The sequence below is a fragment of the Sinohyriopsis cumingii genome, chromosome 16 (assembly GCF_028554795.1).
Source record: "Sinohyriopsis cumingii isolate HCF-2022 chromosome 16, ASM2855479v2, whole genome shotgun sequence".
In the NCBI taxonomy this organism is placed as follows: domain Eukaryota; kingdom Metazoa; phylum Mollusca; class Bivalvia; order Unionida; family Unionidae; genus Sinohyriopsis; species Sinohyriopsis cumingii.
In genome coordinates, this window is record NC_142976.1 from 20,118,948 (window position 1) to 20,144,869 (window position 25,922).

Sequence of the window (25,922 nt, forward strand, 5' to 3'; positions counted from 1 at the left end):
ACACAATATGAATGTGGTTGTGCACAAAAGAATCACTGGACAAATGTAATGATGCAAATTTCGAGTAAGTTTAATTTTATGTGCCATAGGCTTATAAACTGTTGAAAAGCAAACCTAACAAAATATATACATATACAAGTTACGATGCAAGACATGGCAGGAAGGAAGGTAACACAGGTGGTGAAAGTACCTAACCATCAAGTAAACACTGAACATAAATTTATGATTTATGACTCAAAATTACATGTCAGTACTTTGGTTTAGTTAAAATGCATCTTCTGCTCTAAATTGTATTGCCATAATGACCACTGGTCCAATGCTAATTTTCCAAACTGATGGGCTGGGACTGTGTCTGACTCTAGACGCCCGTGTTATTCATACTGTCCAATCAGTTTAATTTGGCAGAACACATTTTCATGGTTTTGCAAAATGTTTTCCTGGTACCCAAATTCTTCTGTATGTCTCTTCAAAATGGCACTGATGCCAGCAACATATTTTACTGAGTCTTACATTTTTGTTGAACATTATAATAACAGAAAAATTGCGAAAAATTAGCAAACCATAAATAACAATCAATTCATGTAAGACTTTTTCAAGTCCATTTCAGGCAAATCTTTTTTTACAAATAAATGAAAATCACTGATATCCTCAGAGACTGCAATTTCAAATCTGACATGGATTATATCATATACATTTTACTACCCTCCCCATCCAGAAAATATGCAATGTGTTTAAAAAAACATTAAAATGCTTCTACCTTACCTAGATAATAGTTTCCAGTTCCATCTGGTCCACATAAACAAGAAAAAGTACCATTCATGTTGCCACAACGTCCTCCATTTTGACAAATAGCGGGTTGATACAAACATTCATCTATATCCTGCTCACAGTTATAACCTTGGAATCCCGAGATGAACGTCTTGTTAAAAGTGCCGTAATTAACAGTAAAATTACTCTGCTGACAACTGCAATTATAGTATCCTCTCTTATCCAGGCATGTTCCATTGTTCTGACAGGGGTTACTCTCACATTCATCAATTTCCTCTGTACAGTTATTGCCAGTGAGACCTGTGAACAATGTAATAAACAATGAAATATCAACTTTTGAGGCATTAAAGGGAAGAAAGTGTTTTTTAGGCAATCAAGGGGCAAGAAATTTTGTCAACTACAGACAGGTGTCCTTTATATGGTGTGAGTGGAATTAAGATAACTCAATTGGTAGAGCATTGGATTAGTAGTCCAAAGGTTGCAGATTCAATACCCACCCAGGACAGCATGGATCAGCCTCCTCAGTGTGTCCTTGGGAATGTTACTTAGTTCCTATCTACTCTAGATGATATAGACTGTAATGTTTTAAAAGTGCTATTAAACCAATAATAAACATTATATCGTTATAATTGCTTTGTATTTCTATATGAAGATGGGCATTTAGGATGCTTTCCCTTAAATCGGACTCACACATCAAGAGATTCTGATATAAGGACATCTTTAGTTGTTGCTGTTGTGGGGCTTAATGCCATTTTTCAGCACATGATAGGCTATACATGGCGGCCAATATTAATGGTGGAAGAAGAACCCAGGAAAACCCCGGAAAGAACCAACGACCCACGAGAAGCCACTGGCAAGCTTTCTCACATGCCCACATTAGCTGAATCCGAGACTAGAACCCATGCAGACTGAGGTGAGATGGCAGTGATCCATAATGGAGAGCGCTTTACACCACTTGGTCACTCGGGGCCCCTGACATCTTTAGTAAATTCATTTATTTAAAATCACAAACCATAAAGTGTCACTTATATACAGTAGGAAATGAATTAAAGTATCCACTGTCCACATTACACAGGCATCTGTTATATGAAGGATGATCATGCAAGTATTTATATTTAGGATTCCTAAAGTGTCATTTAAGCTCCACAATTGTTTTAATTTACAGGGATGCATCTATTAAGGAAGTCCACTTGTGTAAAATCAATGCTTACCACCCAGCTTGAAATCACTGGTTTATTACATTATACACTTTTTACCCAAGAATATCATAACACTACGAGCTCTGGGAGAAATTGGGATATAAAATGGTGTGGCTGCAACTTCTGTACAATTTATGTGCAAAAAAGAAAGTGGGGGTCTCGCAAACAGATCCAATAATTCTGCTAAATTAAGAACAAAGGTTACTATTAAACTTGACCATAAAATCCAATTAAAATTAAATGAATTACTGTGCAGAAATGAAAATGAATGGATTCAACAACCAGGGGATATAACTCCACTAAATTATGATGAAAACAATGAAGATCATCTGCATTTAGGACTCCATCGATATCAAGCTGTCAACAAATTTGGAATCCAATAAGAGAGAAAGGTATTACTTCACACAAATGAAAGTGGATGGGCCTGTAGATTGGGGACAATAGTTGTGCTGGTCATCGACGCGGTAAAAGACTGACTCAATGTATTGAAGACCTCATCAATATCACGCTATCTATACAATCTTGGTTGAAATCCTACACAAATGTAAGGGAGTTATTGTGTAGAGAAGAAAACAGGTGAATATACAGGACAATCAAGGAAGATAATTCCACTAAATGAATCAAAATGCTAATGACTGAACTTGACTGATAAAAATCAAGTTACACACAAACTGTACAGAAGCTAAACTTACTGGGTCTGACAATCAAAGGGCTATAACTCTGCTAAAAGAGGACTCATAAAACTTACAATGAACTTAGCCAAGATATCATCAAATTTAAGTAGCATACCCAATTTGTTTGAATTTATACAATAATAAAAACATTTAATATGTTGGAATGAAAGTGGGTGGGCCTGAAATACAGGGACTATAACTAAACGATGACAGAATTCTGACAATCAGGTTCATAGAAGGTCTCATTCATTTCCAGCAAATTTCGTTAATATAAGAATATTTAAGAGCTACGGACTGGAAATAAAAGTGGATGGGTCAGCTAGTCAGGGATATAACTAAAGGATGACACAGAATGCTATCAAAATCAGCAATGATTTGATTAGTATCTAGTTGCATACAAAATTTGTTTTGAAATAAAAACATAATTAAGGAGTTGTTTTGCAAAAAAAAATATGAATGTGTGGTACAGGAGGAGGGACATAAAGACAGAAAATCAGACATACTGAATGTGCCTGCCTGTCCGCCTCTCCTATTTGACACAAAGTGGGTCATAATTAGCCAAAAGCATTAAGAGTACAGTCTAACCTGTATTATAGGTCTGACCTTTACTCAATGGTCACCTGTTCTTAACAGCTATTCTAATTTTACCTCAAGTCAAGTTCTAATATAAATGTCCTCTACATAATGGTCACCTGCCTACAGTGCACAGCAGACTGGTGTTTCTTAACCAAACAATGATTTATTTCTGCCTTAAGTGGTCACTATTAACTACAGTAACCAATCAGCAGATGCAATCTCAGTTTTTGCTTTATGTGAAAGTTGTTGTCTAAATAAGGGAATATCATGTGAATCAAAGTGCAAACATTTCTTATCTCGCTTGAACTCGTAGTCCAGTCACGCTGATGGTGTAAATGAAAGGTGCTAATGTATCAAATTTGAAAGTAAGACAGTTTTTATCATTAGTGTAGAGATTCAAAGCAATTCACAGGCTGGATGGTGGAAAAAGTAGTTGCATTGTCACTGCAGAAATGGAAGCTGCTTTTGTGCCACTGTGACAGGTAGAATTTGATGTCCATTTGCCTGTTAATTAAAGCCATCGACTCTGAAGAAAAAGGTTTGTCTCTGAGAACAGATATGTATTACGACCCTTTTCATTAGCATCAGGGCTCAGTCTATATTTAAAACTTGTCTGTAAGGGCAGGTGAAGTTTCTCTTTGTGGACCCCAAAGAATAGCCATACGTGGCTTCGTTTGATTTCCTATTCATCACAGGCTTCCCACATAAGCTCACTGTCATTTGATTTTGATGAGTCGAGCAAATGAATTATCCAGATATTATTTTTGAAAAGCGTGAAACTTGTACAAGATGGCTGACTAGAGAGTAAGTCCTCTTTTTCACAGTCATATGTTAGTGTCAATAGGTAGAGAAATTATTGTTTTGTCATGGTGCACAAAAGAAACCAAGACTGGTGATTATGTCCAGTCAGTGATGATTTAATTTGTAAGATGGATTAATGGGAGCAGGTACAGTAATCTTGCATGGACACAATTTTGGGGAGAACAATGTATATGTATTTCATGATTTTGTTGAATAGTGCATATAAAACAATTCTGATAAAATAATAATAATAATAATAATATTCAGTGCATTTTATGTTTGTTCAAAACCCAATTTTAAAAGGTGAATCTAATAACAGACATCACCTTTTTGTAAAGTCCAGTTCTGCCTTTTCCATGGATGGCAGCCATTGACAGGTTTGACTTTAGGCAGAAAAGAGTAAAGAAATCTGTTTTTGCATAAGATCTACATTATATAACTGTCAAGCACTCAAGCAAAGTATCTTAACATTGTTGACGATGATGAGAACTTCACTACCCATCAAAGGTGTCACAAATGTACACATAACACCTTTGTCTAATGATCTATTAAAATAGAAAATAAGACATTGCATACAGACACTGCATAACTCTACTGTGCTTCTTACTCGAGAAATTTATCCAGATAAATTTAGATATTAACTCAAAAATCAAAGTTTATCTGAAAACTAAATGAATTGCAATTGTGAACCGACAAACTCAAGTGCATATTGCCTTCTGTGATACTCAAGTCCATTCATACAGTGACCTATGGTCAGAATGCAAATCTAACACATGAGGCATCTCTTTGCGATCATTGCATAGTCTGCAAATAGACCAATGGCTGGAAGGATGGACAAAGTTGGATGGGACAATAAGTATAGAATGCAAAGACTGTGTTATACATTCAGCCATGTTAGCATTGCATTATTGTGAGGTCTGAGGTGGTAGTGTTGATAACTTGGTTCAATGGTGGTAGTGCTGATAACTGGGTTCAATGGAAGCAGCATTGATAACTAGGCTAAAAAATGGTAGTGCTGGTGAGTTGGTTAAACAGAAGTGATAGTAACTGGGTTATATGGTGGTAGTGCTGACAACTGAGTAGGTTAAATGGTTGCTCTAAAAGAAACGTCTCTGAATTGGGTAGATTTAGCTTTTAGCTCACCAAGCAGTCATGTGTTTTTCCTTAGGCCGGATCCAAAAGAAAAATAAAAATGTTTGATTCTCTCAGCCCTGTGTGGCTGCAGATATAAATTAATGGCCTGTAAAATAAGACATGCATTATAGCTGTAGGTAAAGGACTATTAGATAACTACTAACAGAACATGCAAAGTTGTAGGTATACATTCACTGTCTATTAGATACCTACCAATAGGACATGCACATATATATGTATACATTCACTGTCTATTAGATACCTACCAATAGGACATGCACAGATGTAGCTATTGACTTTGTCATAACACTGAAGTGGTGGAATACAAGGTGAACTAGCACATTCATTCACATCTGTTCTACAGTCATTATCTGTATATCCAGGCAAGCATCTACAGCTGAAATTATGACTTGGGGGACTAGTATTGCAGGTTCCCCCATTTTTACAGTTCTGGAAACGTGGGCTGCATGCATCATACTGCTCCATACATGTTTCTCCCATCCACTGTGGCTGGCATGTGCAGTTAAATCCATTCACCCTGTCAATGCATGTTCCATTGTTACCACATGGACTGGGCAAGCATTCATTGATATCAGTTTCACAATTTGTTCCTGTAAAAGAAAACCATTTACATACAGTAGAAATAAGACAGTAGAAGCATGACTCATTTACATGTACCTGATATTACTCAGATGATTTGTAAAAGAATCAAATCACTGTATATGTCCTCAGATTTTTCCATCCCATCCTAGAAAAAGACCTAAGAGGTAGTGGCCATTTTAAAAGGGCCCTTAAGCATGAGTGATATATCCTAATGACCACACTAATGTCCCAACAGTTAAATATCACATCATTAATAGCGATGTATGCATATTTTCAACAACTGTTATTTTCTAAGGCTTTATTCTTCATACAAAACTTACCATTCTGAGAAGTATCACTATGAGTACCTCACTTTTTGAAAGCTGAAATTATTTCTTAAAGCTTTGAAAATGGATCTGATACAAAATGTTGGCCTACAGCATTTGTAGTTTTCAAAATTCTGCTTTACCTGGCCTGGAAATAATTAAAAAAAATACTCTTACCCAGAGTCTGAGATTGAGATTTCACTATCAACCAATCAGAGATGAGCTTTCAAAAGTAATGTGATCTGTGATTGGTCAAACAAAATCTCAAGCTCAGCTCAGTTCTATGGTTTCCATGCCTGGTCCCTATTCATGTACTATGAACAGCACATTATATTAATGTCTGTCCAAGTATATTAGTGTTTGATGTATGTACTAGTAGGGCATACTTGACTTGGGAGATTATGACCAACTGGACTCAATGACATTGACTTTTGGCCAAGGTATACAGTGTTAGACTAAACTTAATGTACAGAAAACAGTGTATCGTACATGACCTTGACAATACAGAGATAGGCAGTAGACCACTACATCCTGCCATATAAACTCGTCACCAATAGTTAATGAGTTAACAAGGATTTTTTATTTTTTTTACAAATTGTCAAGGAATGGTTAATTTTGTAAGTTATGTGCAATGTTGATGCATAAGTAATCAAATACGCAAGGAATATTCAAATTTGATGATGTCATCGAAATGTACCCATTAACTCATTAACCTCTGGAGGTTTTTGTCATTTTTGCCTGAAATGCGAGTAGGAAACACATTTTGAAAGCTATTTCTGAATACATCATAATACATAAACTTCCAGGTGATTTTCCAATAACCTAACACCTAGCTGTGTTAGAAACATCGTTTATCATTGGCTATTTTGCTCGCACGTGAGCATAAGGGTAAAAGATTGAGTTCTTTTTTTCTTTTCTTGTTTTTTGCTTAATGGACCAATTATTTTCGTATTGAGACCACTCTTTATTCCAAATGCCCATCTTATCCTAATTTCTGCAAAGGTTCATCTGGCTGTTTGCAGTTCATACTGGTCTGCCTTTGATCTGAGACCAAACAGTCTAAAATCCGGACATAAAATTGGATTTTGACAATGGGTGAATTTTGGGTGGAACCAAATCGGGTCCAAAAAAGGAGGTTTTTCCCTCTGTATCTTGTAGGGCAACTAGAACTTCCAGATTATTTGGTATCATTATAGAGCTACATCTGTCTCCCTTTCTATAATACCACCCACTTTAGTGTATCATACATGACCTTGATGTTACAGAACTTGGCAGTAGGCTACAACCTCCTGCCACGTAAACTCGTTGCCAGGGGTTACTGAGTTAAGCAACTTAAAAGTTCATTATTTTTAGTAATAGAAGTCATATCTGATTGCAGATTGGCATCATCAGTTCAAATATAAAGGCCCTGTGTAGATGCTCTTTGTCAAAATTAGTCAAATTTGACAGACATTTTGAGAAGAACTCATTTAAAGGAAATTTTCTATTTTTTAGCAATGCTGGCCATATCTGAAGGAAGACTGGCATCATTTATACAAGTCTGGGTCTGCTGAAAAGTCCTTTGGAGCTTTTCTATTTTTAGTGATGGCAGCCATATTCAATGGTGGATTAATGTCCAATGCTTCCTGTTAAATCAGATTAGGACAAGTGGTTTCTGAGAAGTTATAAACCTAAATTGTAAATGGACAGCACAAGATGAATGACTATACCATACCATAATATACCAAAACACAAAGAGACTTACCACTGTATCCTGGAGTACAGCTACAGCTGTACATATTCTGGCCATTGAAACAGCTGGAACCATACTGACATGGATTGGAGGCACACTCGTTTATGTCAACATCACACATTTTACCTGTCCAGCCAGGTGTGCAGTTGCAGGAAAAGTCATTAACCTGCCAAAATACAGTTCTTAAAGGTAAAACTAGAAATACAGGTACAGGTAAAACTAGAAATACAGTTAAAATGCGCTATTAATTTATTGTCAATTTTGATGTAAAACGGTAAAACTCTCACACGATCTAGACCTTCTTCACCATAAGTTTCAAACAAATTTAGTTAATCCAGTGACTCCTTCTGGAGTTATTAAATGAAAATCATGACTACGTATGGACAAACAAAAACATCAGGTAACAATGCATATATCCTCCACCGAATATCATGAGGGCACAAAAAACTTTCATGCAATCAATAGTACAAAAACTTGTAATTCTAAAGATCACAAACAATGACCAAGTTATCTGTGCCCAAGGCTACAAGTTTATGTTTTTATAAAATATATATCTTTCTCATATTCTTTTTACTTATCTTGCCAATATGATGCTTACAATTAAGTAAAACACTTAGCAACTTATCAAAATTAATCAGGAAATGTAATGTGAAGATTTCATAATGATGATGTTTATCTTGTTGTTGTTATTGTTGTAGGGTTTACTGCCATTTTCAGCACAAGATAGGCTATACATGGTGGCCAGTATAAATGGTAGAGTGTGTGTGATTTGGATTCTTAACATAGCTTTATCAATTTTTCAGTCATATCGCTCTGATGTCTGCAGTGTGTCAGTTTATAGTGATATTGAGCAATGGGGCATCAGGCTGCAGATATGTAGCACCCAGTCACATTATCCTGACACCAGGCCGACCAGTCCTAACACTAAACTCTTAATGCTGAATGCCCAGCGAGGCAACTGTTAGTAACATTTTGGTAAACCTTTTGTATGACTCGGCCGTGGATCGACCCCACAACCTCCCACATCTGAGGCGGATGCTCTAACCGCTAGGCCACCGGAGCGTTATAAATGGTAGAGGAAGAACCCAAGAAAACCCTGGAAAGAACCACTGACCCATGAGAAGCTACTGGCAAGCTTTCTCACATACCCACATTGGCCAAAACTGAGACTCGAACCCATGCTGACAGGTAAGATTTCAATGATCCATAACAGTGAGTGCTTTAGACCATTTGGCCACTCATGGCTGCCATACTGATGTCAAGTTATACGTTGGCATCAAAATGAAACTGCAAGATCTACAATAATTCAAAACTAGCAAATGTCTTCTCTCCACTTAATCATCATAACTTTGACATCTGACCTTCTAACAAATATGAAAAGTCACAAAACTTGATGGTTATTAGAGAAGATTCTATCTTGATGGGTATTAGAGAAACTGTGTACACAAAAAAATTGGATTAATGGTCTTGATCTTGAAGATACAACCTTGACTGAGACGCATAAAATGCCATCAAACTTACAAACAGAAGTGAACCATGATCATCAAAACTGATACAAGATATAAAGCAGAAAAAAGGAACCTTGATATACAGACCAGTGACCTCAACTTTCAAGACAGGACCCTAAATGTTGAGATTCAAAACATTTGCTATTTACAGTACTTAACTATGCCAAGTTTCAACCATCTTACACAGCTCTCAGTCATGAAAGCAGAAGCAAACACATAACTAAATTCCAAAATATTGACCTGTGACACTAACTTTAAAAATGGTACCCTCCAATATAATTTGTGACACACCTTCAAGTGAAGATTATTAAGTATACCAACTTCCAACCCTTAAGTATCAGTCAGTGACCACAAATGACCTGATGTACACAGCAGAATTGCATGGCACCTCAAATATTTGTACTAGAACTGTATGGCACATCAGTACAATAGTAACTTATCTTCATCATCAAACCCTTAACGCAAGAGGTCGTTGGGACACCACAGTTGACTTTACAACCAATTCTCTCTATCTTTGCCTGTTCACTACTGCCCTGTGGGAATCTCCAAATCCCATGTCTGTCCACTCCTTAATGTTTTCTTCCACCTATTTTACTGTCTGTCTCTTCTTCTGTACCCTCGCACTGTGCCTTGCATGATTGTTTTTGCCAGCCCAGATGATCCTGAAACATGGCTACACCACTTCAGTTTACACTTTTTTTTACAGCGGTCATGAGATCTTCATAGGACCCAATGGCTTGTTGGATCCTGTTGTGGACTTCTTTGTTGGTTACATGGTCAATGTATGAGATGCCCAAGATCTTGTGGTAGCATCTCATTTTGAAGGTGTGAATCCTTCTTTGTAGATCTGATGCAAGTGTCCCTGTTTCACAAGCATACAAAAAGACGGATATGGCAATCGAGCACATGAGCCTGATCTTGGAACCAAATCTTTCCATACTGGTCTCAAACTTATTATTGCTGTTGTTGTCTAGCTGGGCAATCCTGCAAAGTAGTTTTGGTTTGGAGCCCTCGTCTGTGATAACTGATCCCAAGTACTTGAAGCTTGTGACTCTGTACAGCTTCTGTCCACTGGCCTTTATTTCTGCACTGATGCCATTGGTATAGTTTGTCATCAGTTTGGTTTTTTGGTACTAATCTCCATACCATATGTTGTGGAGGTTGTGTCAATGTGCTCAACCAAGCCAGCCAGTTCTTTTTCCACTCCTACTAAACCATCAATATCATCTGCAAAGCAAAGTTTGGTGATTGTTTTTTCTCTGATGCTGATAGTGCCCTTGTGGTCATGCAAGGCATCCTCCATCATCCTTTCCAGGAACATGTTGAAGAGTGTAGGTGATAGTATACATCCCTACCTGACTCCGACTGATGTTCTGCTGCCATGGATGAGGACAGCACTGGTGGCTTTGTCATAGAGTGCTCAACAAACTGCACCAGGTTTGAGCTGATGTTGTGATTCCTCATAGTTGCCCATAAGACCACATGCCATACCCTATCAATGGCCTTTTTGAAATCCATAAAGACGTGGTATAGATTCTGCTGATCCTAAAGGTATTTCTCGCAAAGAAGTCTGAGATTGAAGACTTGTTCTGTGGTACTCCTTTCAACTCAGAAGCCTACCTACTCTTCAACAATAATTTACTCTGCTTGAGGCTTTAGTCTGTTGAGAATTTTCTTCAGCATGACTTTGCTTGGGTGACTGATAAGACTGATGGTTTTGTACTTTTGGCATAGCTGTAGGTTTCCTTTCTTGGGAAACATGATGATCAAGACTGAGTCCATGTGGTGGGCTATTCTCCTGCCTGCCATATCTTGTTGCAGATTGTTGTCAGGACTGTGACTATCTCTTCTCCTCCTGCTTGAATGAGCTCTGCTGGTATGTTGTCAATGCCAGCTGACTTTCCTTTCTTTAGTGAGCTAACTGCAATTTCTAATTCTTCATGAAGAATGGGGTTATTATCAATTTCCTCTGCCTGAGGGCAATTTATTACTGCTGAATGTCCTTCGGTTTTATGATTGTACAATTCTGAGCAGTATTTTGTCCATCGCTTGAGGATCTCTTGATCTTCTGTGAGGCATTTTCCTGATTTGTCCTGGACGTTGGTCACAGTTTTCACAGATCTTTCACCAGCTGATATGCCATTTTGCTATCATTTCTACTCAGATTGTCATCATTTTGCAGTAATGTCTTCTATCCAGGATTTCTTTGCCTTTTTCATGCTTTTTATATCATGTTCTTTATCTCTCTGTATTTTCTAGCTCCTTCATTATCTCTTTTTCCCTTTTCCAGTTCTATTCTTTTGATGCATAGTTCAAGGACACTGTCATACCCCAATGTTTTTTTGTTCAATGATATTTACCAATCATCTCACTAGCTCTGCTAGTCACAGCTGTGGTTGTTAAGGACTTGAGGTTGGTGTCTTGACTGTCCAGGGTTATCAAAGGTGCAAATTTACCACCTATCATTGCTTGGAAGGCTTCTGCGACCTTTGCATCTTTCAATTTTTAAAGGTCAAATCTGATTCCTGGTTGGTTAGGCTTTTTGATCATTTTCAGGTGGAGGCAAAACATTGTCATTAATAAATCATGGTCACTTCCAAAATCTGCTCCTGGAAAACTCTGCATTCTGGTGATATTCAATCCTGTGCAGAATCATTTTTTTTCACCAAGATGTAGTCAATCTGGTTGTGACATTGTCCATCTGGACTGTGCCAGGTCCATCTTCTAGATGCTTTGTGAGGGCCAAACGTGTTGGCTAGCACAAGAATGTTCTAGGCAGCAAACTCCAAGAGCCTTAGTCCTCTTTCATTTGTTTCTACATTGCAGAAGGGTCTACAAATGCTTTGGCAGTTTGTCTGTGAATCAACTCCCAGCTTTTTCATTCCAGTCTCCTTGTACAAAGAGAATGTCCTTCTTGGGTGAGCTGTCAATGACATCTTGCAGTTGGTTGTAAAATTTCTCCATTTTGTTGTCATCATAGCTAGATGAGGGTGAATAGGCCTGTATGATTGAAGGGAATCACCCTCGGGCAGATGGTAATGAACCTGCTTGAGACTGGGCAGAAACACATAATGCTGTTTACAATGCCCTTGTGGACAAGAAATCCAATGTCATGAATTCCTTTGTCCCCTCTAATGCTAATGTAGAGAGTATGCCCTTCATCTGTTGTTATTTTGCCAAAGTTTTTCCAGCACACTTTACAGAGACCAATAATGTTCCAGTTGTAAGTCTCCAACTCATATGTAAGTTCTTCCAACTTTCCTACTGCCCCCAGTGTTCTAAAGTTCCATGTACCATTGATGATGTTGTCTCTCCTTGCAATCTTGGTAGTGGGGGCAATAGTGGCAATATAGTGCCAACTAAAGATAGAGTTCAGAAATGCATCCAAGGTCATTATTTTGGAACACAGAATTCTGCCTTAATTAAAATGTTTATTCATGCTGTTTTTATGCCAGTGGAATGATCTGTCAACACAACAGGAATAAGACATCTGTTAACAAAACAAGAACAAGAAATCTGTCAGGACAAAAGGATAAGATGTCACTAGGACACGGCATTGGATCATCATCAATTCAGAGCATACAAAAAGTTTTAGATCGTAAAAATTATAACCTGGTTTGTACTGCCCATTTCTGAACTCTACGCATATTCCTAGATTTCAGCTTATCGGTAGTTGACATGCATTAGTATGTGTATTCCTTGATCTATAGCAGATCCAAAAGTTAACATATAGTAAGCAGTTAATTCCTTAAGGCAGTTCACAATATCATTAACTTAATGTTTAATGGACTGACAGATAAACAGACCAATGGTTGGAAGCACAAATACTATGTCCTCCACTTTTAGGACACATAAAAGGATATGTACAATTTTAGGACACATAAAATGATATGTACAATTTTCCAGCTGTTCAGAATGAGAGACAAAAATAGACCATCATTAACAGCTATGATATGCATTTTGTAATATGCACTGCACCCAAAACCATAATAAAAAGAGACCCACCAGATCCCTATAGACTCCACCATTTTTACATGGATGACTAATGCAATCATCTATGTAGACTAAGCATTTCTTTCCTGTGTAGGTTGGTTGGCAGGTACATGTGTAGTTATTGATATCATCATGACACTTTAAGAAGAAACAAGAATATTCACTTGCCTATGACTGCAGATTGAATGCATTCATATGTCCCATACAACATTTTTAAAAATTAAAAACTAAATAGATATCTTTAATGCAGATAGACTGATGATGCAAATGCCACAGTACATATATCTTAGCCACAGCTATGTATATGTTACATCCTGAAAGCTCTAAAGCCTGTTTAATAAAATGCCAAATGCCTCATTGATTTTCTTTTGTAAGTATACATTAACAACTTCTCAAAAGACTGTGTGAATAAATGTGGATATGTAATACATACAAAACTAAATAAGTGTTTTTTTCCAAGTCAGTGGAAAGAACTCATTTGATATGGCATAGGAACATAGTCTAGGCCTGATGACCTTGACATTCCTTTGTGATAACAAACTTGTTATTTCTGCCCGCTAGGTTCAAAACACATATGTAGATTTGTCTATATCTAATATGATGAAAGAATATTTCAGTAAAACAATAAGCTTTATAAAAATGGTCCCCTCCACAACAGATATAAGACATCTGTCAGGACAACAGGAATAAGACATCTGTCAGGGCAACAGGAATAAGACATCTGTCAGGGCAACATGGATAAACCATCTGTCGGGGCAACAGGAATAAGACATGTTCTGTCAACACAACAACAAGACATCTGTCAGGACAGCAGGAATACGGCATTTGTCAACACAACAGGAATAAGACATCTGTCAACACAACAGGAATAAGGCATCTGTTAACACAACAAGAATAAGATATATGTCTGGACAACAGGAAAAAGACATCTTTCAGGACAACAGGAATATGGCATTTGTCAGGACAACAGGAATATGACATTTGTCAACACAACAGGAATAAGACATCTGTCAGGGCAACATGAACATAGCATTTGTCAACACAACAGGAATAAGACATCTGTCAACACAACAGGAATAAGATATATGTCTGGACAACAGGAAAAAGACATCTTTCAGGACAACAGGAATATGGCATTTGTCAACACAACAGGAATAAGACATCTGTCAGGGCAACATGAACATGGCATTTGTCAACACAACAGGAATAAGACATCTGTCAGGACAACAGGAATAAGACATCTGTCAACACAATAGGAATAAGACATCTGTCAACACAACAAGAATAAGACATCTGTCAACACAATAGGAATAAGACATCTGTTAACAAAACAAGATAAGATATCTGTCAGGACAACAGGAATAAGACATCTGTCAGAACAAAGCTTTAAATCCTCATCAATTCAGTGCATACAAAAAGTTTTAGACTGAAAATTATAATCTGTTTTTTTTTCTTCTGCCCATTTCTGAACTCCACGCATATTTCATGATTTCATCTTATCGGTAGTTGATTTTCATTAGTATGCATATTCCTTGATCAATAGCAGAACCAAAAGTTAACATATAGCAAGCAGTTAATTCCTTAAGGCAATTCACAATATCATTAACTTTAATCTTAAATAGGGTGACTGACAATATGCTGCCATGAAGCACACACTTCTCCAGACAAAAGCTATCTAAAAGGGTGTTGCTTCATGAATGGCTTGAAAGATAAAGTGATGAAACAAATGTTTAATGGACTGACAGATAAACAGACCAATGGATGGATGCACAAATACTATGTCCTCCACTTTTAGGACACATAAAAGGATATGTACAATTTTAGGACACATAAAAGGATATGTACAATTTTCAGCTGCTCAGAATAAGAGACAGCAATAGACCATCATTAACAGCTATGATATGCATTTTTTAATATGTACTGCACCCAAAACCATAATGTCAAAAGACCCACCAGATCCCTGCAGACTCCACCATTTTTACATGGACGACTGATGCAATCATCTATATCAACTGAGCAATTCTTTCCTTTGTAGCCTGGTTGGCAGGTACATGTGTAGTTATTGACACCATCCTGACACCTGAAATGAAAAGATTTTGATACCATTCTAACATTTGAAATAATAAATCACAATGACTAACGAGTCACCAACACTTTTCCCAGGTGTGGACTTGCACTGACAACACTATTCCCATATGTGAACTTGCACTGCCAACACTATTCCCATATGTGAACTTGCATTGCCTGCACTATTCCCATATGTGAACATGCATTGCCGACACTATTTCCATATGTGAACTTGCACTGCCGACACTATTCCCACTTGTACTGTATTAAGCTACTGATATAGTACTAACACTCAATGTGGAAACATTATTGGTGTATTTGCATCATCCCAATACATAGACATTAGTACACTGATCAGCATATTATATTTCTTCTATGTATTTAATAGTCCTCTATGTTGGCACAAGTTGGGGATGGTTAACTTTGTAGGCTACAGACCAATGGATTTCATTAACTTTTACCTTTGGTCATGGTATAAGGTTTTAAATTAACCTACGTGCAGAAACCATTATCCACAATGTTTGGTCATGGTATAAGGTTTTTAATTAACCTATGTACAGAAACCATTATCCAGAATGTTTGGTCATGGTATAAGGTTTTAAATTAACCTATGTACAGAAACCATTATCCACAATGTTTGGTCATGGTATAAGGTTTCAAATTAACCTACGTACAGAAACCATTATCCACAATGTTTGGTCAACAGAGTTACTCCATAAAAAGAGTTATTCAGCAAAACTCATATTTCTTTCAGCCAAGGTGACCGTGACTTTTGACAGCTGGACCCTGAAATCAATATGCCTCTTCCATCCATACCTTGCCTTAAGTGAAAGTCCTTCATAAACTTTGGTCAAGAAAAGCGATCCAAAAATAAAGTTATCCAAAAAATATTTTTCTTCTTTGCATCAAAGTGACCATGATCTTTGACCCAAAGATTTATAGGCTTGTTTCTCAACCCAAGTGCAAGCCATCCACAAAGATTGGTAACTGCAGATGGTAGACAACTCTAGTTACTGAACTGAAATGATGTCGGTAACAGATGGATGGATGGAAAGACATAAATAATATATTTCTCCCTATGAAATGATGTTGGTAACAGATGGATGGATGAATGGAAAGACATCATAAATAATATAATTCTCCTTATGAAATGATATTGATAACAGATGGATGGATGGATGGAAAGACATCATAAATAATATAATTCTCCTGATGAAATGATGTTGGTAACAGATGGATGGATGGAAAGACATCATAAATAATATAATTCTCCTTATGAAATGATGTTGATAACAGATGGATGGATGGATGGAAAGACATCATAAATAATATAATTCTCCCTATGAAATGATGTTGGTAACAGATGGATGGAAAGACATCATAAATAATACAATTTTCCTTAAGAAATGATGTTGGTTACAGATGGATGGATGGAAAGACATCATAAATAATATAATTCTCCTGATGAAATGATGTTGGTAACAGATGGATGGATGGAAAGACATCATAAATAATATAATTCTCCTGATGAAATGATGTTGGTAACAGATGGATGGATGGAAAGACATCATAAATAATATAATTCTCCTTATGAAATGATGTTGGTAACGGATGGATGGATGGAAAGACATCATAAATAGTATAATTCTCCTTATGAAATGATGTCAGTAACAGATGGATGGATGGAAAGACATCATAAATAATATAATTCTCCTTATGAAATGATGTTGGTAACAGATGGATGGATGGAAAGTCATCATAAATAATATAATTCTCCTTATGAAATGATGTCGGTAACAGATGGATGGATGGAAAGACATCATAAATAATATAATTCTCCTTATGAAATGATGTTGGTAACAGATGGATGGATGGATGGAAAGACATCATAAATAATATAATTCTCCTTATGAAATGATGTTGGTAACAGATGGATGGATGGAAAGTCATCATAAATAATATAATTCTCCTTATGAAATGATGTCGGTAACAGATGGATGGATGGAAAGTCATCATAAATAATATAATTCTCCTTATAAAATGATGTCGGTAACAGATGGATGGATGGAAAGACATCATAAATATTATAATTCTCCTTATGAAATGATGTTGGTAACAGATGGATGGATGGGAAGACATCATAAATAATATAATTCTCCTTATGAAATGATGTTGGTAACAGATGGATGGATGGAAAGACATCATAAATAATATAATTCTCCTTATGAAATGATGTTGGTTACAGATGGATGGATGGAAAGACATCATAAATAATATAATTATCCTTATGAAATGATGTTGGTAACAGATGGATGGATGGAAAGACATCATAAATAATATAATTCTCCTTATGAAATGATGTTGGTAACAGATGGATGGATGGAAAGTCATCATAAATAATATAAATCTCCTTATGAAATGATGTCGGTAACAGATGGATGGATGGAAAGACATCATAAATAATATAATTCTCCGTATGAAATGATGTCGGTAACAGATGGATGGATGGAAAGACATCATAAATAATATAATTCTCCTTATGAAATGATGTCGGTAACAGATGGATGGATGGATGGAAAGACATCATAAATAATATAATTCTCCTTATGAAATGATGTTGGTAACAGATGGATGGATGGAAAGACATCATAAATAATATAATTCTCCTTATGAAATGATGTTGGTAACATATAGATGGATGGAAAGACATCATAAATAATATAATTCTCCGTATGAAATGATGTTGGTAACAGACGAATGGATGGAAAGACATCATAAATAACATAATTCTTGTTATGAAATGATGTTGGTAACAGATGGATGGATGGAAAGACATCATAAATAATATAATTCTCCTTATGAAAGGCATTTATAGATAATGATCACTGGCATCCTTGCCTCATGAAACCATGACAATATCCACCGTGTCTCAGCTGAAATTTGCAACGAGTTAAAGCTTTTAGGAAGTGGACCTGATTTCCAGATGAGGTGACCTTTTCTGTGACCAAAGAATATGATAAAACAAACTAAGATTATTTTTGTAGTAAATACAAAAAGTGTATTTATCTTCAATATAGTATTATGCAAATTGGACAGGTAAATATATTTAAAAAAGACTGATGAAAAAATATTTTATTAAAGGGCTTTAGTAAGTGGAGAGTCAGACAGACAAACATTAAGGTTGGGAGCAATCTTGGAATTGTCAGTAGAAGAAACTACCTCATTTAAATGAATAATGTGAATGATTAAAAATGAATCATAGTCTCACCATTCTAAGTCATTGGTACTCTGGATCAGTTTAAACATTTCTACATTAGCTATAGTCAGGTGAAATAATTAGTATTTTTTATTTAGCTTCTAATCGGATGTATTTTGCGAGATGGCATTATTAGGCTGATTGCAAGCAAGTTTCTGAAAATGTCCAATCGGATGTGTTGTTTTGAAAAATCCAACTGGATGCATTTTGCAAGATGGCATTGTTTGACTGCAAGAAAGAAAGTTTCTGAAAACCTCCCATCAGATGTGATTTTCAAGATGACAGTATTAGACTGATTGCAAGCAAGTTTCTGAAAATGTCCAATCAGATGTGTTTGTTTAAGATGGCAGTATTTGATTGCAAGCAAGGTTTTGACCATAATTTTACTGCAAGTAATGTTGCTAGAAAACTATGCAGTAAATTAATTTCTCGTAACAGCCAATATTTACCTCACAAATAGCTTTCTTGTCTGAGTGGCATTAGATATTTACCTCAGCTGACTTTCTTATCTGAGTGGCAATAGATAGTTTACCTCAGCTATCTTCTTTGTTTGAATGTTAGTAGATATTTACCACAGCTGGCTTTCTTGTCAGAGAGGCAATATGTACATACATCAGCTGGCTTTCTTGTCAGAGAGGCAATATGTACATACATCAGCTGGCTTTCTTGTCAGAGAGGCAATATGTACATACATCAGCTGGCTGTCTTGTCAGAGAGGCAATATGTATGTACATCAGCTGGCTTTCTTGTCTAAGTTGTAGTAATTCGCCTCATCTGGCTGTCTTGTCTGAGTGGAAGTAGACATCTACTGCAGCTGGCTGTCTTGTCAGAGTGATAGTAGACATTTCCTTCAACTGGCTGGATTGTCTGAGTGGTAGTAGACATTTATATCAGTTGGCTGTCTTGTATGAGTGGTAGTAGACACTTACCTCAGCTGGCTGTCCTGTCTGAGTGGTAGTAGACATTTACATCAGTTGACTGTCTTGTCTGAATGGTAGTAGACACTTATCTCTGCTGACTGTCTTGTCTGAGTGGTAGCAGACATTTACATCAGTTGGCTGTCTTGTCTGAGTGGTATTAGACCTTGACCTGAGATGGCTGCATTGTATTAGTGGCTTTGATTTATACATACACTTTGACCAATTGTTATAAAAAGGTAACACATAACACCATTGCCAAAATGGCAATATTATTCTAAATACTTGTGATGTAGGATGGTGAGATTGCCATGAGAAACACCACTTATTATAGGTATAGTATGCTTACATATTACGTGTCTAATGGCTGTACTTACGTGGCATTGTTCATACAAGGATTTGGTAAACAGTCATTAATATTTGTGGAACAATTTGGATCAGTAAATCCTGCTTGGCACAAACATCCAAAGGCATTTTCCAAATTCTGACAAGTGGCATTGTTTCTACATGGTGAGCTGGCACATTCATTGATATCAGCACAGTTGGCTGGAAGACCTAAAATAAAATGTTTACAAAATAAACATTATTATTACTTGATTCCCATGAAAGATACATTTATTTGGTCGACAACTTCATGTGATCTGCAATAAATCAGGACATGACATGGTCGTGTTGTTAAAAAATACTTTATACAGTGTGATGCAATTGAGATAGCATTTGTGCCTTATTTAGGAAAGTTGAATTTCAAAATGTCTGCATTAAATTATGTAACATGAAGCTCAAGACCTGCAAATTGAACCCATAATCAAGCATTGGTGTGCAACATGTGACCTTGACCCAAAGATCAAACAGTTACAGAATTTAGGATTCACCCAATGAATGAAGAAATTCCATCATTGGGATTAGTAACTGTAAGAAATCTAAACAAGAGCCCCATAAAGAGACTGACACTCAGCTGGTGAATATAATTTCCAGGAATTCATGATAGGCATTTCTTCCTTTTAACAGTCACTTGTTGAAAACATGTCTGATATTCATCAGCAACAAAAATATTCAAATTAGCTGCTTCGGTGCACATACTGGATATCAGCTTGACACTATTTTCTTTTTGGACAAGGAAGAATCATAAGAGATCTTTTGGAGAAAACCCCACATTATATTGATCATTAGTAATACTGGATGTATGACTGGAGCCATTTTCATTTAGAACAAACTAGGTATCATAAGTCTACTGGTGAAAAATCACATGCTCATAATCAGAGGATTAAAGATATTTCATGATTTTCAATTCAGGAAGAGCAATAACAAAATTATCAAGCTGGCTGCCATGGTGGACATATTGCACATGAGACTGGCATCATTTTAATTTAACACCAACTAGACATGCAAGATACAACCATCCATCCTGGGGCAGTCGCAATAACAAGATTTTCAAGATAGCCACTGTGTTGTGGCCATATTGGGTGCCAGATCAGCACCATTTTTATTTAGGACCAGCTCAACAGCATAAGAAGTCTTTTAGTGAAAGCCTTGTGAACATCCATGTAGAAGGAGAAGGCATAAAATGATTTTCATGATGAATGCCATGGTGGTCATATTGGATGTCAAATCGCCATAATGTTTCTAAGGCCAATTAGACATTATAAGAAGTCTTTTAGTGAAAACCCCAATGTTTTTATGCCTATCCATCCTGAAGAAGAAGTGATAACAAAATTTCAAGATGGCAGCCATAGTGGCCATATTGAAAATCAGAACAGTACCATCTTGATTTAGAACCAATTAGACATAAGTTTTAAGTAAGAACTTCATGTTCATATGACCATCTATCTACAAATAGTATCAACAGAATGATTTTTAAGATGGATAAAAAGATTTTCAAAATGGCTGTGATGGCAGCCATAATTGACTTCAGATTGTCATCATTTTTATTCATGACCAACTAGACATTATAAGATGTCTTTCAGTGAAAACTTGGTATTGACAAACTCGTCCATTTAGAATAAGTAGTGATAGCAAGATGTCAAGTTGGCTGCCATGGTGACCACATTGGGCATCAGAATTTGACAAAAACCTCCTTGTAGCCAGAAGGACCAGCAGGTTGATAATTGACTAGTCCTGTTGAGTCTTCACTAGTCCTTCCTAATAATTAATAAGCACAAATCTTGCTTTAGAAAACCACCATATTACTTGAAAATATTTACTCCAAGAAAATCGATGGCTGATGCTCCAGTAATTAAATGTAAAAGAAGATGAGTCAGCAAAACATTTCGTACAGCCTTGTCCTCTGTAAAAACAAATGGTATGTATTTGCTGAAACAGCAAGATGTTGGCATAGGGTAGTCGTTTATTACCATGTCATGGATACTTAAGCAACCTTATATCAAGCCCAACTGAATGAAATCAAAAGAAAGGCACTTTATCTTCTCAGAAATTATATGTACAACTTTCATTGTCTTTAATTCACTGACAGACTCATCAGGAAGACAGCAAATATCAATGTGGTTTGTGTTAGATACACCTGAGTACCACACTGACAATGTAATGAATCTGGTTTGTCCACGTTGCTGTAATAGTGACAGACTTATGGTGGTTATTATCTGAATAAATATAGTGAATCTTCAGTGTCTTTCCTTAAGTAGAAAATATTGCATGACTTTCATTTAATATTTTCAAACTTCTTAGTACAACAACATTATAAGAGGCAGTTGTTGATATCAGGTGACTATTGGACCTTTGATGTCATGGATATTTAGGCTGCATGGTTTGGGTATGTGATTAGCAATGCAAACTGAGTGAACCTAGTCAGATTTTGTCCAAACACTAGTTTCATCTCATTTATCAATGAATTAAGGGCATAACGAATGTTATAATTTGCAAGATATAACAAATGTCATAATACTGGCAATTTCTCAGAAAAATGATCATCCTTTAACACAATAGTACCCTATAAATATAACAAAATTGTTAAAGTTTTGTACAGCCTCATTTTGAAATAAAAATTGTAAAATCATAATTTGTTCAAACTCTCTAGTGGTGTAAATGAATCTTGGGGATTTACATTGCAATCTTCGAGAGAACTTGAACATTATTTAATCATTTTGAATTTTCAAACAATTCTGTGTGATAGCATAAATGAATTCTAACAGGTGACAACTTAAACTTCATAATAAGTGGGCTATTTCTAGTCTTGTTCCGGCCAACTAGCAATCATATAAGGTCTTTAGTGACAACCCCATGTTGATATGACAATTGTGATAACAAGATTTTCAAGATGGCTGCAATGGTGGTCATACTGGATGTCAGAGCAGCACGATTTTCATTAAGAAAATCAGAAAATGTTTGTATTATCTTTTTGTTTTACTTATAACTGTAAGTGGACAGCACTGTCTTGTGCATTATGGGAAAGTTGTTTGCAAGTGTATCATGGTTTGCACTCAAAGACATAAGCATTATATGCATTGGTTAAATTTGAATGGCTGTAAATAATGGCTGGCACTCACAGGTATATTAAATACAACAGTACAGCTGGATTACCTACAAATCCTGGCGTCAGTACGTGGGAAAGCCTGCCAGTAGCTTCTCGTGGGTCGGTGGTTCTTCCCTGGGTTTCAAGGGTTCTTCCTCCACCAGTTATACTAGCCGCCATGTATAGCCTATCTTGTGCTGAAAAATGGCGTTAAATCCTAGAACAACAACAACAACAACAAATCCTGGCTTACACTCACAGATGTATGAATCACATATACCAGTGAGCATCAATTCCTGTAAATCCTTGTTTGCATTCAGAGAAATGTATTATATACAATAGTAAAGAACGAATACCTGTAAATCCTGGCTTGCATTCACAGACATGTGAATTCACTAGGTCTCGACACCTTGTATTGGGGTACGGACATGTCACATTGATACAGTCATTAATATCAATGTCACATCTATGGCCTGTATAACCAGCCACACAGCTACACGTAAAGTTATTGACCTGCTCGAAGCATGTGGCACCGTTCAGACAAGGATTCGACTGGCATTCATTTATATCCTGGAAATGATGAAAAAGATTACAATTAAGACTTATCCAATATCTTGGTAAGACATAGGCCAAATCTGTCCTCTATGGAAATATTCCCCATTTTGGGCAATCATACGAAATGCTGAAAAGCTGTCATACACTATAATTAATTCAATCACTGTTGATGCAGTGTCATATGTAATAATGAAAGCATTCCTACACTAATATTACTTTACAGAAAACTCATGATTTCATTTAAATGCTGTGAATTCATTGCTTTCTATGCAGAAGTAATTTTGGTGTATTAATTTTCACGAGTGCTACAAACCATGAATTTAAAGACCTAATGAACAATGATCCATCTATGGAGATAACAGGACCACTTTTCCAATCCATACATTTAAAGAGTGTGTGGGTGTGTGTGTGTGTGTGATGTGGATTTTTAACCTAGCTTTTAAAATTTTTCAGTCATATCGCTATGATATCTGCAGTGCGGCAGATTAGAGTGATGTCTAGCACCGGGATATCATGCTGCAGACATGAAGCATCATGTCCCACCCAGTCACATTATCTTGACACCAGGCCAACCAGTCCTAACACTAACTCTTGCTGCTAAGCACCTAGCAAGGCAGCTATTAGTACCATTTTTATAAGCCTTTGGTATGAATCGGGCGGGGATCGATCACACGACCTCCCACATCCGAGGTGGATGCTTTAACCACTAGGCCAAGGAGAGATAACAGAACCTCCTTTCCATCCATGAATTCAGAAACATAATGTACAGTGACCTCTATCGTCATGACAGGACACCTTTCCAATCAATGAATTAGAGCCAATGACACATCAATGGGGATAACGAGACCCTTTTCCCAATCCATACAATTGAATATTACAACAACAAAAAATAAATACAAATGCAAAAATGTTCCTTGGATTCTGCTAGAATGAACACTGTATGTATGTCAGTATGATCCCTGTATCTGTATATATGTCAGTATGACCCCTGTAACTGTATATATGCATGCCAGTATGACCCCTGTATCTGTATATATGTATGCCAGTATGACCCCTATATCTGTATGTATGCCAGTATGACCCCTGTATCTGTATGTATGCCAGTATGACCCCTATATCTGTATGTATGCCAGTATGACCCTATATCTGTATGTATGCCAGTATGACCCATGTAACTGTATATATGTATGCCAGTATGACCCCTATAACTGTATATATGTATGCCAGTATGACCCCTATATCTGCATGTATGCCAGTATGACCTCTATAACTGTATATATGTATGCCAGTGTGACCCCTATATCTGTATGTATGCCAGTATGACCCCTGTAACTGTATATATGTATGCCAGTATGACTCCTATATCTGTATGTATGTCAGTATGACCCCTGTAACTGTATATATGTATGCCAGTATGACCCTTATATCTGTACATATGTATGCCAATATGACCCCTGTATCTGTATGCATGCCAGTATGACCCCTGTTACGTATGCCAGTATGATATAGGATCCATATGTATGCCAGTATCACACCTGTATACCACTGAATATGCATGTATGCCAGTATGATGACCGTAACAGTTACTGTATGTATGCCAGTATGACCCCTGTATGTCAGTTAGACTCCTCTATCTGTATGTCAGTATGACACCTGTATTTACATGTATAACAGTATTACCCATGTATCTGTATGTACAGTGTGACCCCGATATAACAAGGTCGTTGGGAGCCATAGAACATGATCAGTTAGCTGAAGAAAATGATGCATGTACCCCAAAAATCTGCATGAGGGGAGAGGTAATAAATGTGGATGCAAATATATGTTTCATTGGTACAGTTACCATCTTAAATCAATGCATATTAAATGAGAAATACACCTGTAGTGGAAATTGAGAAGGCATATTTTACTCTTCAGAGACTCATGCATTGGTACATGTACGTGTATACTATTTATATGTACATAAATCAAATGTATAGCATGAACAGAGTATCATCACCATATGTACTCACCCATGAATCTCATCACATACACTGAATCTACAAGTATTTCTATCAAAAATATGCAGACACAAAGATTTAAAATATTCAATAATTTTGTCATAGGTCATAAAGGTCTGAATTCAGTGAGGAAAAAATATGACAAACACATAACAAATGATGAAGCACATTTACTTTTCAGTACTTCCCAAGTCGGTAAAAGTTAGTTTGCATTTTTAGCCATTGTTGGTAGCATTCATAAGCATAAACTTTCATAGTACAGAAAAATGTGTTCCAGTCACATTGGAAAATGAAACAATCCATCAGATTCCATTGCTTTTATTTAAGTTTGGTAATGACTTCCTTTGAAGAAAGGTTCAATGTTTTTA

At 36.5% G+C, this 25,922-nt stretch overlaps 1 protein-coding gene across 5 annotated transcripts in view; it reads right to left on the reverse strand.

Annotated features, from left to right (window-relative positions):
• The window catches only part of LOC149780038 (uncharacterized), a 241,163-nt gene that overhangs the window by 185,960 nt on the left and 29,281 nt on the right, over positions 1–25,922 (reverse strand). For all 5 annotated transcript variants that reach the window (XR_016414990.1, XM_089936796.1, XM_089936797.1 and 2 more), the window contains exons 6-11: positions 23,356–23,569; positions 19,911–20,088; positions 15,247–15,373; positions 7,805–7,958; positions 5,419–5,763; positions 763–1,068 (exon numbers count right to left, since the gene is read on the reverse strand). Coding sequence is in view for 4 of the 5 variants with exons in the window: in XM_089936796.1 (XP_089792922.1) it covers positions 763–1,068; positions 5,419–5,763; positions 7,805–7,958; positions 15,247–15,373; positions 19,911–20,088; positions 23,356–23,569 (1,324 nt within the window). In the remaining variant the exon portion in view is untranslated. The remainder of the gene's footprint in view (positions 1–762; positions 1,069–5,418; positions 5,764–7,804; positions 7,959–15,246; positions 15,374–19,910; positions 20,089–23,355; positions 23,570–25,922) is intronic.